At 44.8% G+C, this 15442-nt stretch overlaps 1 protein-coding gene across 6 annotated transcripts in view; it reads left to right on the forward strand.

Moving 5' to 3' along the window:
* Window positions 1-15442, forward strand: part of ctnna2 (catenin (cadherin-associated protein), alpha 2) — a gene marked incomplete at both ends in the record, with an annotated part of 596683 nt that overhangs the window by 551108 nt on the left and 30133 nt on the right. For all 6 annotated transcript variants that reach the window (XM_083634725.1, XM_083634723.1, XM_083634724.1 and 3 more), the window contains 2 exons: window positions 7869-8020; window positions 15293-15406. In XM_083634725.1, the coding sequence (XP_083490851.1) occupies window positions 7869-8020; window positions 15293-15406 (266 nt within the window). The remainder of the gene's footprint in view (window positions 1-7868; window positions 8021-15292; window positions 15407-15442) is intronic.

A 15442-nucleotide genomic window follows, 5' to 3' on the forward strand; every position in this document is an offset into this window, starting at 1 on the left:
TGCTTTTGAGACATTTTTTTGTGACCATTAATAAAGACAGGAAACGAAGCAATTTGCAGCCTGTTTTGAACCAGTGTAGTATGAGCGGCTCTGTGCTCCCTTTATGCTCAAAATGGCCTCCCTGTGCGGCCCAGGTATACGGCACACAGTCGCTGAACACGATGAGTCACTCTTCCATTTTCCATCTATTATTATGATGATGATGGTGGTGTCTCGGGTCAGGAAGGACTCAAGTGCAGAATTACCGGTAGCAGACAGAGGTAGAGTAATGGTGCCTTTCATTTGAAGTGGGGAGGTGGAATTATTTCAACTCGAGTCAAATTTCCGACTCGGAGAGTCAGAAGATCCTCACCAACCCCGACCTCAGAATCCAAGGTGGTTGCTCTGCGCATCAACAGTTCTGTCAGGACCATTATAGTCAAAAATAAACTTTATTAGCTATCATTATGCAATATTGATATTTGGCGGTATGACTCTGTTCTGGGATCTCCCTGCCCTTCCATGCGCTTCCATGGAAAGCATGAGGCAGGGAGAGCAGCAGCAGAGACCCCCCAGTTACAGAACAGAGCAAGCAACAAATGACAGCAGAAATGCTATTGTTTAAAGGGATACACCACTTTTTTTGGAAGTTTAGCTCATTTGCCACACCCCCCCCCCACCTAACCAAGATACACCATGCCTTACTGGCACTGTCCGCTCAGTTTACAGTGAGCTACAGTCATGAAGTTAGTAATTATCGCTATAGAATGGAGACTAATGGTACAGCTGTTAAAAATCTGCCAAAACACACGTCTCACGGCGCCAAAATACATGTTGTGCTTCGGGTACTCACCACACAATGAAATGTTAATCCAAAATGCACATAATCTGTCTTTTTGGAAGGAAAAGAGGTCGGCGGCCATGTTTGGAAAGTAGTGCCGGCTACTTATTTTCCTTAATATAGATAATTACTAACTTCACGACTGTAGCTCACTGTAAACTGAGCGGACAGTGCCGGTAAGGCATGGTGTATCTTGGTTATGTGGGGTTTGATGTGGCAAATGAGCTAAACTTCCAAAAAAGTGGTGTATCCCTTTAAGTCAGACACAGCATGAAAGGAGGAGCTTAGCTTATTTGCATATAAGCCTGAGAGAGGTGTTGATGATGCCAAGTTATTTATTTTGAATTCTGTACACGAACACCTGGAACAAAAAAACACATATGCAAGATTACTTTTTGTTGATTTTTCATCAGCCTTTAATACAATGCAACCTCACATATTAGTAGAAAAACTTATAAATTATTTTCACTTGGATCATCAACTCATCAGATGGATTATTAGTTTTCTTACTAGTAGAACTCAGACAGTAAGTATAAATGGAAAAAGCTCCAAATCGATTTTAATTTCCACTGGGTCACCGCAGGGCTGTGTTCTTTCTTTCTTCCTTTCTTTTTATTTTATACACAAACGACTGTCTTAGCAAATATAAAAATCACCATATTATAAAATTTGCTGACGACAGTGTTATCTTATCTCTTGTCAGTCAGTCAGACCAATCACATGGACCCATAATACAAGACTTTGTAGACTGGTGTGATCGCTCTCTTCTAGATCTAAATGTGTCCAAAACCAAAGAAATTGTAATCTCACCAAAACACATCGACATCGCCCCAACAACCATCCACGGAGCTGATGTGGAAATTGTCCAGAACTATAAATATCTGGGAACTGTGTTTGATGACAAACTGAGATTCAGTGACAATACAGATGTTGTTGTAAAAAAAGCTCATCAGCGTCTGTACTGTCTTCGTAAACTAAACTCCTTTGGAGTCGACCAGAGAATTCTGGCCACGTTCTATTCTTCTTTTATTGAAAGTATTTTAACATTTTCATTTATCTGCTGGTTCTCATCCCTCTGTCAAAAAGACAAGAACAGACTGCAAGGTGTTGTCAACCTTAGCTCTAAAATTATAGGCAAAATACAAAGATCCCTAGTACAGTTTAATAGTGCTCAAGAAAGCGCACAAGATAATCAATGACTCCACACATGTCCTTCATGTCTGTTTTGACTTAATGCCATCAGGAAAGCACTTTAGACAGCCTGCCTGCAAAACAAACAGAAGGACGGTTTTGTTCCAGAGGCCATTCGACTGGTGAACAGCCACAGTACAAGAAATGGTCAGTTTATATAGACTAAGTCTGCACCTTGACCTTTTGATTTGAACCTTTGAACAAGTCTAATATGCACTTGGATTGTATTGACTGAATTTAATTTATATTGATCTGACACGTATATTCCTTTGTGGTGTTGGATACATTGTAATCAGGGATCTTTGCTTTATCAGTGTGATGTTGTCTTGTTTCTTGTATTGTTTTTGGATGTGTACAAAGTACAGCTTGTTTGCAGTATTCATGCCTTAAATTGCCCCTTGCGGGACTAATACAGTTTTTTTTAATTGAATTGAATTGAATTGAATTGAGGTGGAGGTGGGTTACAAACTCCTTGCAGAGAAAGCCGGAAGAAAACAAGGTGGAAATGAAGCAGCTTGAAATAGGGCGCTCTCTATGAGATTTGCCAATTGAAAGCAATAGAAGGAAATCAGCTGATGTGGGCTGGGTTTGTGAGCTGAGCTTGACTCCGTGGCCTGCCAGAAATAACGCAATATGCTCAATTAGTGAAAGCTGTAGTAATAATACAGTTCATTAGCACTTCTGTCTTATTTGTGTCGTATTAAATCGGTCATACTCGCGGTACTGTCCGACTTCTACAGTATCTGCGGACATGTTGCTACGGTGTTTGTATGCGCAAAATACCTGGAATGTGTTGTTATCAACTGGTATTTCTAACAACGGCTACAGAGGGTAGAGCAATCCCCACTTCCCCCACTCCGTGGAAAGAAATAAAAAAATAACTCAGACTTGTTGTACTGGGAGGCGGTCAACTCGGGTGTGACGTCACGTCGTTCCCACACAACCAAAGAACGGCGACTCTACTTGCAGGATTGGGCCGCTCGTAACACAGTTCAGCGAAAAGACAAATGGCGATCTGGCAGAGAAGGTGCACAGAGGCCGGGGCCGTTTCTCAATACCAAGAATGCATTCTTGTTCTTGTGTTCTTGGGGAGAACGTTCTTGCTAGTCGTTCTTGGAAGAATGAACTTGCTCGGTCACAAGCACACATGACGCTGTTGGCAGTTTGAGACGATGCGTTCTTGAGGGTATTGCGCAATACCAGCGCAGAGGCCGCCTGCAGTACTACACAAATAAAAAGCTCAGCTGATGTAGATGCAGCCAATTGTGCTCTGGAACTTTTTGCCATTTTTCGCCATAAATGTTCGTAAAGTGGCACTTATTGAAACCTACTACCCTGCTTGTAGGCATCAAAAGTCACCAGAAATTAATTTAGTGATGAAATAAAACTTTAAATTGTAAAAAACTTTCCGGAGCTTATGGCGTCTTCTCTGCTGCGTTCTGCCTCTGCTTATGCCGAAATGCATGCTGGGATATCTGCCTTGCCAAGTTGACACAAGTCACCAACCAGAGCATCCTCGGTAAAGTGGGCGTGTCGAGAACATCGGGGAATTTTAAGCGTTCTTGGCGAAATGTGAACTTTGTATTGGAACAGTACTTGGGCTGCGACTGATGACGTTTCACAAGCACACAAGAACGCAAGAACACACAAGAACGCTTATTGAGAAACGGCCCGGGTACAGTATAGATATATATTGCTGAGACTAATGAGGAACGTAGGAACACAGGTGTGCGGTCAAACTGGCAGGCGGGTGATTGGATAACGAGATGATCAGAAAGGTGGAGCAGGCATGTTGGGCGGGTAAACGGGTGGGCGGGATCTGCAGGCTCTGCATCGGGACAAACAGCACGGACAGACACACACAGAAAAACACACAGGGAGAGAGACGAGGGCGAGCTGGAGGCTGTGGCAGGGTGCATGACAGATGGGGGAACGAGGTTTTAGCCAGAGAAGGAAGCAGATGGCGAACCCAAGGAGGGGAGGAGAGGTCTCTCGAAGAGTGCACGACTGGAGGTGGGTGGTAGAAGAAAGCGCTGATGAGGATATTGCTGTGAGAGTCAGCAGTATGTAGTGCGAGGAGGTAGGTAAGACATTTTCACCGGGGTTGCGGTGTAGGAGAGCAGAACAGTGACCAAGCGAGTCTCGAGGCAGGAGCGGCCAAGTCTTAAATCATATTGGTGGGCGAGAAGCTTTCCAGTCAGACTTGGCAAAGGCCTCGCCTCTAAGACTAACACAAATCAAAGTCCTGACACATCCGATTTTAAGGTCAACGTTGCAGTCTGTGATTTAATGTGCTTTTTGTCCCCGCTTTTGATTTTACCTCATTTTATTATATCTAAATTAAGCTCTCCCCGTGTGAATTGAGGTTTTAAATATCAAAATAATATGCAGGTTCTGCTGTTTGGAGCTCATTAAGCGCACTCACAGGGGCACAACCTCCTCTGCGGTGAGGTTTTTAAGCATTCATTGTACTTCCCTAACTTCTCATTTAAACTCTGGTTAAGCCTAAGAGGGCGAAAAAAATCCATTCCTACACGGTCACATTCAATTCCCTTCATCATTTCTCAACTGGAATGAGTGAAATTGCTCCTTACCATCAGCAACTTTGCTCATTAAGAGCTCGGAGAACATTTAAATATTTCTATTTAAAACGCCTTCCCAGCGATTCCCAAAAGCCTATTTTACGCTTCTCCACTAAGTGGATTAAACTGAATTAAAATGAAAAGAAAAAGGGGGCAGACTTTTTTGTACCACCTTTTATGTTTGGTGTAATATTGCCAATGTTTCATATCAGACAAATAAGTATATACTGTAGATACCGCTTTAATGCAGGCGAGGTAATTGATTTAACTCACTTCACACTTGAAAGAAGAGGACGCTGTGCAGAATGACAAGCGCACAGTTGGAGTTGTGGTGCAGGCTCTCAGTCCAGCTGCCAGACTGCATTTGTCTTCTCTCCCGTTTCCCCGCTCCGTGTGTCCTCATTAGACCTGTCTTCTCCACCCTGTGTCCCCGCTCCGTGTCCCCCCTCCGTGTGTCCTCATTAGACCTGTCTTCTCCCCTCTAAAGGGTCTCGGCCTAAATCAGTCCAAATAGCTGCTCTCCAAAACCCACTCTGTTCTTTCATATATACATATTTGCCACTGAATATTTTAAAAGTACCCGGTAGAGGATCATGGCCGTCTTTTCTAGTACATGTCAAAAAGCAGACAAGTAGTGAGCCATCACCCCGATCTACACTCTCTTTCTCTCTCTCTCTCTCTCTCTTTTCTCTCTCTCTCTCTCTCTCTCTCTCTCTCTCTCTCTCTCTCTCTCTCTCTCTCTCTCTCTCTCTCTCCCCCCCCCCTACAGTAAATATGTTTATTCATCGGGGATTGCTAAAGGCTAAAGGCTAATGGATTTGTGGCACAGTCACAAGTGAGCGTCTATAAAAAGGCGCCTAGATATTATATCATCATCATGTTAGCCGACCTTTTGTCGTCGTTAGCTATCCGGCCAGGTAGGCCGTAGCTTTTTGGTATGATAATTTGCCTCGGCACAAAGTCATTAATAAAACCTTGCATTATTAAATGTCGTCTGCATTCAATTATTGCGACTCAACAGCCGGTTATGTAGCGGGGCCGTCTGCTAAATATTCAAACGTGCCGTCTGTACGCTTGAATATTGAGCATGTCGATTCACATTCAACACAATTCATTTGAAGACACAAAGAACATAAAGCGCCTCCATTAGCTCTGGCCAATTGATACTGACAACAAAACCAACCTTATTTTTTTTATGGTCAATAGGGAATTTTCTTTTGTCGCTTGCCTTTTGTTCAGTTCAAAAGACTTTGAAGAAATTGTTTCTCGTCATCGGCAGTTTGATTTGACAGGCTGAGCTTGCAAGTCAGCGTCATTGTGCTGTAACGCAAACACACACACAGCCAGCTACTCGCAGATTACACACTCTCTCACACACACACACACACACACACACACACACACACACACACACACACACACACATGCACAAACAGATGTGTGACAGACAGGCACATCTTCCTGTAGCGCGAGTGAGCCAAGGTGAACCGGCTAATTGGCTTGCAGTGTGCGGATATGGCGTCTCACGCGGGAGGTTTGGGGTGACATGGTGCCGTTCTCTTAAGTACGCCAGCGAGCTGACGAGAAGGGAGACCCCGCTGCTGCTCACGCGCTGACGAGAAGAGAGACCCCGCTGCTGCTCACAAGTGTTTCTGATGCAAAGTGTGTAGCGTGCATGTCATTGACTGGAGAAAGTAAAAGTCATTCTACTCTCACCATGCTGTTGTTCAGTTATGTTTATAGCCCACACAAGCATGTCTGAAAGGGCTTTGCATATATCATCACAGTATATTACATCATAATATCTACACACAACATAGGTTATACACTTACTAGATGATATACATTACGATACTACACAAACACAGCATATCTTTCCTAAATGTATGGATTTTAATTTAGCCTCTCTTAAATTTCATTTCAGCGCCACTAATACTAGACATCCACAGAAATACGTCCTGTAGGCAGCTATGTTGCGCTAGCTCGCTGGGAAGAGGGTGTAACATAGCTCCAAAGTCAGCAAACGTTTTGACAAAGGTAAATGGGTCAACGGGCATGAGTATTTTCAAACGGGTCCCTTGACTTCTCACATCAATATATCTGAATGAAATTGGGTTCATTAGAACGGCACGTGTCTTGGCTTTACAGCCATGTCTGACATGTCAGCTCTGCATTTTTATAACTGTATAAAATGACCTACAGTATTGTGAGCTCTAGGATAATCACAGCCTCATGTAAACTCTAGTCTAGACGCCTACTGTACCATTCAGAAAATGTATGGGATTTCCAGGTAGATTGACGATAAGTGGGCCATTTTCAGTAGCCATTTTCAGAAAATGGTGCTTGTCATCCAATCGTCAACATTGGCGAAATCACACAAATCTCCCATTTTCAAAAGTGATTGATACTGCATCACAGCATTACGTTTTCTAAAGTGTTTCTCAGGGTCATTAGGTCTTCAGGTGGTCTTGTGGGGAGATTCTAACTGATGCTCTTTATTATTTTATTTAAAGCCGCCACACTGTTTCTTTGGAATTGGCCTTCATGGTATATTTCAGTACATTTATGGACAGTGAATTGAAGCATTGGAACAAACCCTCACTCATGGTTTTGTACAGTTCCCCCCATATCTGCTTTTCCATAACTTGATCTTTTACTTACTTTGGAAAGTTCTGGTCATGATAGAGCCTTTGCCTTAACTAACTGAGGGTCCTCTCTGTATTATATTGAAATCTGTGATTGTTCATTCTGAACCATTATTATTATTATCATTATCATTATCATTATTATTATTATACACTACAATCGAGCACCCAACTAATTAGGTTGCTTCTGAAGGTAACATTGTGTACCCAACTGAATTGAGGTTTGCTAAAGTGAAAGGAGATGAATACTTACCATTCAGGTTTGTGGTGCAAACCTCATGTTACTTATTAGTAATTCATTAAAAGTACTATTGTTGTGAATTAAAATATCATATAGATAAAACATATGAATGTATTCAGTGAAATTATTGATTTGGGGAGAGGGGAGGTGTCGAAACACTTTTGCAAGACGCTGCATGCATGCAAATTCTCATTAGGGGGTAAGCCCTCCTAAAGGTCTGAGCCTAGAATTGCCCCTACATAAATGATAAGATTCCATCCTTTAGAAGGGCTGATAAGAATAAAAATATTAAATAAATAAATACATAAATACATAAATAAATAAAATCATCTTGTCTTTCTTTTATCTCTCTCTCTACCTCCTTCTGTGTTGCCTATATTCCCCTGCAGTCATGCCACGATTTGCTGAACAAGTGGAGGTCGCCATCGAGGCGCTGAGTACGAACCCCCCACAGGCCTTTGAGGAGAACGAGTTCATCGATGCGTCCCGTTTGGTCTACGACGGTGTCCGTGACATCAGGAAAGCTGTCCTCATGATACGGGTACGTCCGTTCCCCCTCCCAACAGACATCAGGAAAGCTGTCCTCATGATACGGGTATGTCCGTTCCCCCTCCCAACAGACATCAGGAAAGCTGTCCTCATGATACGGGTATGTCCGTTCCCCCTCCCAACAGACATCAGGATAAGCTGTCCTCATGATACGGGTACGTCCGTTCCCCCTCCCAACAGACATCAGAAAAGCTGTCCTCATGATACGGGTATGTCCGTTCCCCCTCCCAACAGACATCAGGATAAGCTGTCCTCATGATACGGTTATGTCCGTTCCCCCTCCCAACAGACATCAGGATAAGCTGTCCTCATGATACGGTTATGTCCGTTCCCCCTCCCAACAGACATCAGGAAAGCTGTCCTCATGATACGGGTACGTCCGTTCCCCCTCCCAACAGACATCAGGATAAGCTGTCCTCATGATACGGTTATGTCCGTTCCCCCTCCCAACAGACATCAGGATAAGCTGTCCTCATGATACGGTTATGTCCGTTCCCCCTCCCAACAGACATCAGGAAAGCTGTCCTCATGATACGGTTATGTCCGTTCCCCCTCCCAACAGACATCAGGATAAGCTGTCCTCATGATACGGTTATGTCCGTTCCCCCTCCCAACAGACATCAGGATAAGCTGTCCTCATGATACGGTTATGTCCGTTCCCCCTCCCAACAGACATCAGGAAAGCTGTCCTCATGATACGGTTATGTCCGTTCCCCCTCCCAACACACACCAGGAAAGCTGTCCTCATGATACGGTTATGTCCGTTCCCCCTCCCAACAGACATCAGGATAAGCTGTCCTCATGATACGGTTATGTCCGTTCCCCCTCCCAACAGACATCAGGAAAGCTGTCCTCATGATACGGTTATGTCCGTTCCCCCTCCCAACAGACATCAGGAAAGCTGTCCTCATGATACGGTTATGTCCGTTCCCCCTCCCAACAGACATCAGGATAAGCTGTCCTCATGATACGGTTATGTCCGTTCCCCCTCCCAACAGACATCAGGAAAGCTGTCCTCATGATACGGTTATGTCCGTTCCCCCTCCCAACAGACATCAGGAAAGCTGTCCTCATGATACGGTTATGTCCGTTCCCCCTCCCAACAGACATCAGGAAAGCTGTCCTCATGATACGGTTATGTCCGTTCCCCCTCCCAACAGACATCAGGAAAGCTGTCCTCATGATACGGTTATGTCCGTTCCCCCTCCCAACAGACACCAGGAAAGCTGTCCTCATGATACGGTTATGTCCGTTCCCCCTCCCAACAGACATCAGGATAAGCTGTCCTCATGATACGGTTATGTCCGTTCCCCCTCCCAACAGACATCAGGATAAGCTGTCCTCATGATACGGTTATGTCCGTTCCCCCTCCCAACAGACATCAGGAAAGCTGTCCTCATGATACGGTTATGTCCGTTCCCCCTCCCAACACACACCAGGAAAGCTGTCCTCATGATACGGTTATGTCCGTTCCCCCTCCCAACAGACATCAGGATAAGCTGTCCTCATGATACGGTTATGTCCGTTCCCCCTCCCAACAGACATCAGGAAAGCTGTCCTCATGATACGGTTATGTCCGTTCCCCCTCCCAACAGACATCAGGAAAGCTGTCCTCATGATACGGTTATGTCCGTTCCCCCTCCCAACAGACATCAGGAAAGCTGTCCTCATGATACGGTTATGTCCGTTCCCCCTCCCAACAGACATCAGGATAAGCTGTCCTCATGATACGGTTATGTCCGTTCCCCCTCCCAACAGACATCAGGAAAGCTGTCCTCATGATACGGTTATGTCCGTTCCCCCTCCCAACAGACATCAGGAAAGCTGTCCTCATGATACGGTTATGTCCGTTCCCCCTCCCAACAGACATCAGGAAAGCTGTCCTCATGATACGGTTATGTCCGTTCCCCCTCCCAACAGACATCAGGATAAGCTGTCCTCATGATACGGTTATGTCCGTTCCCCCTCCCAACAGACATCAGGATAAGCTGTCCTCATGATACGGTTATGTCCGTTCCCCCTCCCAACAGACATCAGGAAAGCTGTCCTCATGATACGGTTATGTCCGTTCCCCCTCCCAACACACACCAGGAAAGCTGTCCTCATGATACGGTTATGTCCGTTCCCCCTCCCAACAGACATCAGGATAAGCTGTCCTCATGATACGGTTATGTCCGTTCCCCCTCCCAACAGACATCAGGATAAGCTGTCCTCATGATACGGTTATGTCCGTTCCCCCTCCCAACAGACATCAGGAAAGCTGTCCTCATGATACGGTTATGTCCGTTCCCCCTCCCAACAGACATCAGGAAAGCTGTCCTCATGATACGGTTATGTCCGTTCCCCCTCCCAACAGACATCAGGAAAGCTGTCCTCATGATACGGTTATGTCCGTTCCCCCTCCCAACAGACATCAGGATAAGCTGTCCTCATGATACGGTTATGTCCGTTCCCCCTCCCAACAGACATCAGGAAAGCTGTCCTCATGATACGGTTATGTCCGTTCCCCCTCCCAACAGACATCAGGAAAGCTGTCCTCATGATACGGTTATGTCCGTTCCCCCTCCCAACAGACATCAGGAAAGCTGTCCTCATGATACGGTTATGTCCGTTCCCCCTCCCAACAGACATCAGGAAAGCTGTCCTCATGATACGGTTATGTCCGTTCCCCCTCCCAACAGACATCAGGAAAGCTGTCCTCATGATACGGTTATGTCCGTTCCCCCTCCCAACAGACACCAGGAAAGCTGTCCTCATGATACGGTTATGTCCGTTCCCCCTCCCAACAGACATCAGGAAAGCTGTCCTCATGATACGGTTATGTCCGTTCCCCCTCCCAACAGACATCAGGATAAGCTGTCCTCATGATACGGTTATGTCCGTTCCCCCTCCCAACAGACATCAGGAAAGCTGTCCTCATGATACGGTTATGTCCGTTCCCCCTCCCAACAGACATCAGGAAAGCTGTCCTCATGATACGGGTTATGTCCGTTCCGCTTCCCAACACAGCAAAAGGAATGCACTTACTAAAATGACTCGCAATGTTTCAAATGCTCAGCAAGAGTCAGGCAGAAATAAATGTGGTGAGAAATGCTGACGAAGGCCCAGCAAAGTCATTTCTCTCCAGCTTCTGCTGTATATTTAAAGCAGTTGATCGGATATTTTGTCAGTGTGGACATCTGAATAATTGGTTTGGGCTCTTTTGTTGCTGAATATGTTAATGCGCCTGTATCCTCGCCGATTCTTCCGATTCTTACAGTTGATCTCATACATTTACTCTGCACTGTAAAATGTTGGCTTTTATGCACAGCATGTAAATGAATTATACAAAAATCTACGAGATCTATGATCTCCGTGTTTCTCCATAACCACTTCCCCGCATGTGAGATGTGAGAAGGTTTATAGGGGAATACTGTACCACTACTGAGTTTCAAGAACTTACATTATGTTTTGTGCCCTTTTTACAGTCCAGTGAATATTCCTGAATGTACACAAAGCTAGAAAGCAGAAGCTCTATACAAAAAAAAAAACCCCACGAGAATAAGCGATCCTGAATCATTAGGCAGGTTACGGGCGCTTGTGAGCCTCACTTTGACTTACGAGGCAAATTCCTCTCGCTCACAGTCGCCTTTTTCAGTCGTCGCCAGTTCATTCTCATTTGAGCTACACATCTGTGGGACGCCGGGTGGCAGAGCAAACTGTCACGCCGCTGGCTATCGGGGGGACAATATTGAATGTTGGGCTGGTAGAAAAATAGACTGTATTTGTCCCAGGGGTTAAGAAAAAAGGTAATTGAGTTTAGAAATTCAATGGAACGGCCATTTAAAATGACACATTGTGAATCACGCGCTCGTCACTTTGCTCTACGTCTCGCCACGCCGGCAGGATATTTAATAGCCTGTCGTGATAAAAGCATAGCATAACAACACGATAGCGCTATCTGCATTTTTCACCCCAGCTGGCCCTTCTCTCTGTTCACCATGCTAATTCATTAATTCAACTTTATGCAGGCTGGAAAGTTTCCCAGTGCAGCTGTGGTGGTGAAGGGGGGGGGGGGGGGATCTAATTATGGAAAATAATTTGATGTTGGTAAATAATGTAAAACAGGCAGCTTTGAACTGCCCGGGACCAACTGGCATCATAATCCCATCCAAGTTCAATTACTTCCAGAGGAAACAACTTGGAGGAGCCCTGCTTTCTCTGTTGTATAACTTCATAATATTTATGGCAAAATGTTGGTGCCACATGTAATATCGGTTTTCGTGTGTGTGTGTGTGTGTGTGTGTGTGTGTGTGTGTGTGTGTGTGTGTGTGCACATTTGAATGTGTCCGTGTATTTTTTTCTTCTCTATAAACTGGGTTATTGCTCCTTTAGAATTCGTATGGCAGAGATCTTATGCTCAATCACTGGATTAAGAAAGCGATTCTCCACAGTGTTTCGAAACTGAGTCTGGTCTTGAGGAGAGTATAGAGTTTCAATGAAAGTTCTTGAAAACTGTTTTTGCTCTGGTAGCCATGTACTCATGCAGGTACTTGTGCGCGCCCGCGCGCGCACACACACACACACACACACACACACACACACACACACACACACACACACACACACACACACACACACACACACACACACACACACACACACACAGACTGGAACATGTACTACTATATGAAATTGAACAGTGATTGGAGACTGAGCACTGCAATTTGACCACTATTTACTGTAGATGCAGTCCTGCTCGTGACAAAAACAGCCAGACCTGCACTTGGGAAGAAAAAATACCAACGTTTGCAAAGACTCATTAAGGAGTCACCTTGAGAAGATTACACAACATATAACTCAACTATGGTCATATCGTCATATCGTGTTTATTTCACGTACCAAGATATATTATTTACTATTTCCATTTGGTAGAAAAAGAGACAGAAAATAATGACAAATGAGAGCGCTGATATTTTTCCAAAGAATACCTTGTTAATTAATTACAAGCATACAAGTCACCAGGTATATAATACGTGTAATATTTAAACATGATTTGTCTTTATGCCAAAGATAAGCAGAAAACTACTGCAAAGAGACTAACAAACTTAGTCCCGTTTATAATGCTTCTATTTTGAAATGTAATGTGGCTTCTCCCTTTCCTTGTTCCAACTCATTGAACCTCAAAACCACTTTTTGTGATCTTGGAGTCATCTTGGGGTCCTTGTGCAGCTCATGTGAGATGGGGGTTTCCCAGAGCCACAGCGCCGCCTGCTATTGGTCCGTGATCGGCAAGCTGCGTGATCACTGGACAGGCGACCTGTCAATCACCCCCTTTTATATAATCTATTTTACTCCTAAAGGGCGAGTTATATAAGAGATTCCCCCCCTACAGTTGTTATGAAAAGGTGAAATTAACTATATAGACCAAAACCGTGTTTCGGTCCAGGCTGTAAAGATGCTTAATCCTTACAAAGTGGGGCATTTTAACATGGGGGTGAACGGGAATGACGGGACTTCTGAGTCCTGCCACAAGCGGCCATTCGAGGGATTGCAGCTTTCAGGGTTACTTCTGCGTCCTCGTGCTTGCGACTAGTTCAAGTTAACATGTTTTGTGTTTACTGTATGTGTCATTGAGTCATATACTACAATAGTGCAATGTGGATATGGATGGTGACATGGCTGAGCTACACCATAGACCTTCCATTACTATCTAGATGGGTCACCGCAGGCTCCGCCAATTCTAACAACTGGTAGCAGCAAGTCTCTTAAATGCAAATGGTCTCCCCAAGTCTCGTTACCCCCCCCTCCGCCCCCACTTTTCTTCTTCTTCAAGCAGGCTTTAAGTGGGGTTAGTGCTGACCTAGCAAGCTAACCTGAAATCGTGCGTTCCCCAAACTCCACACAAGCCACACATATAAGCACAAAGCTGCGCCTTGTTAGCTCAATACAGTTGAAACGAAGATATTCCATTAAAAAAAAAAAAAAAAATTGTTTTCTAGCCACAGATTTAGCTACTACATCAACGAACTTCGCATGTAGCTTTAGCTAATCGCTCCCTGCTGACACGAGTTCCTGTTGCCAAATCTCATGAGAGTGTGTTGATGAGCTAGAGACAGGTCTTGAACAAGTTAAATTTTCTCCTGATCCGTCTGTCTGAAAAATGCCATTTTAGTGTCCGAATATTCAGAAGATATGTGGCTTCGGAGAACGGGCAGAGTATTTACTTTAATGAATATGGGGGCTAAGGGATATCTGTCATAATCACGAGATCACGTTGACTTTTAGCTTTCATAGGACAGAAGAGCCGAGTTGAGGGGAGGAGGTGGGCGAAAAGCAGCCTGATCCACTTAACAGAGGATCCCCAGTCCCCCTCCTTTCATTGTATCTTTGATCCCACAGTTGAGGGAACATAGTCTTCTGTGCGTGTAGCCTAAACCAAGCTCGTCAAAAGCAATGACGCAAGGACCTTGAAACCCCACTGAAAGACGGCTGAATAATTCAGGCTGATCTGACTCTTTCAATTGTAGGACATCTCTGCCTGTCACATACCATGTTGGGTATTGGCTGAAACTCCCAACGAGGCTCCCTACGCTAAGCGGCAACCTCGGGCCCGGACGGATGAAGTAACTACGCGGAAGTGCCAAAAACGGCAGTCCCTCGAATGGCCACTTGAGGCTGGCTCCAAAAGGGAGTGAATCCCCGATTCACCGCCATGTTAAAATGCCCGACTTTACAGTAATACTTAAAGGGGGACCAAACCTCCGGAATTCTGGCAAAACGGCTGATGCTTGATTAAAAAACAGAGTCCTGTTGGTGACTGTTCAGCTGTATAATCGCACGTCATCATCTGCACAAAAGATCGTATATTGATAAGAACTGAAGGCGTATACCTTACATCATGGCTGCAGCGCTGTTGTCAAAAAAGGATAAGTATGGGGGGGTGACCCGTTTAGAGTAAAATAGACAATCAAAAGAAGACTATTATGTTTTGGGCGTGATTGATCGGTGATGTCAAATGTCACATTCGATGTCACGGAAGCTCCGTCCATATTTGTATACAGTCTATGCTCTATACATTGCAAACAAAAACACAGAAAGCACAATGAGGCATGAAGGCGAAGAAAACTCTCCTTTTCGGGTGTCAATCCAGGAGTCCTGCGATTTTTTTTCCCATTTTATTTTTAGCTTCACATCTCTCTCTCTCTCTCTCTCTCTCTCATACTTTCTCTCCATCTCTCTCTCTCTCTCCCTCACTCTCTCTCTCTCTCTCTGTTTCTCACAGACACCAGAAGAGTTGGAGGATGACTCCGACTTTGAGCAGGAGGACTATGACGCTCGCAGCAGGACTAGTGTCCAGACTGAGGATGACCAGCTCATCGCTGGACAGAGTGCCAGGGTGAGTGGACACACACATCCATCATATGCACTCGTG

Source organism: Poromitra crassiceps, assembly GCF_964638095.1.
Source record: "Poromitra crassiceps genome assembly, chromosome: 4".
NCBI lineage: Eukaryota > Metazoa > Chordata > Actinopteri > Beryciformes > Melamphaidae > Poromitra > Poromitra crassiceps.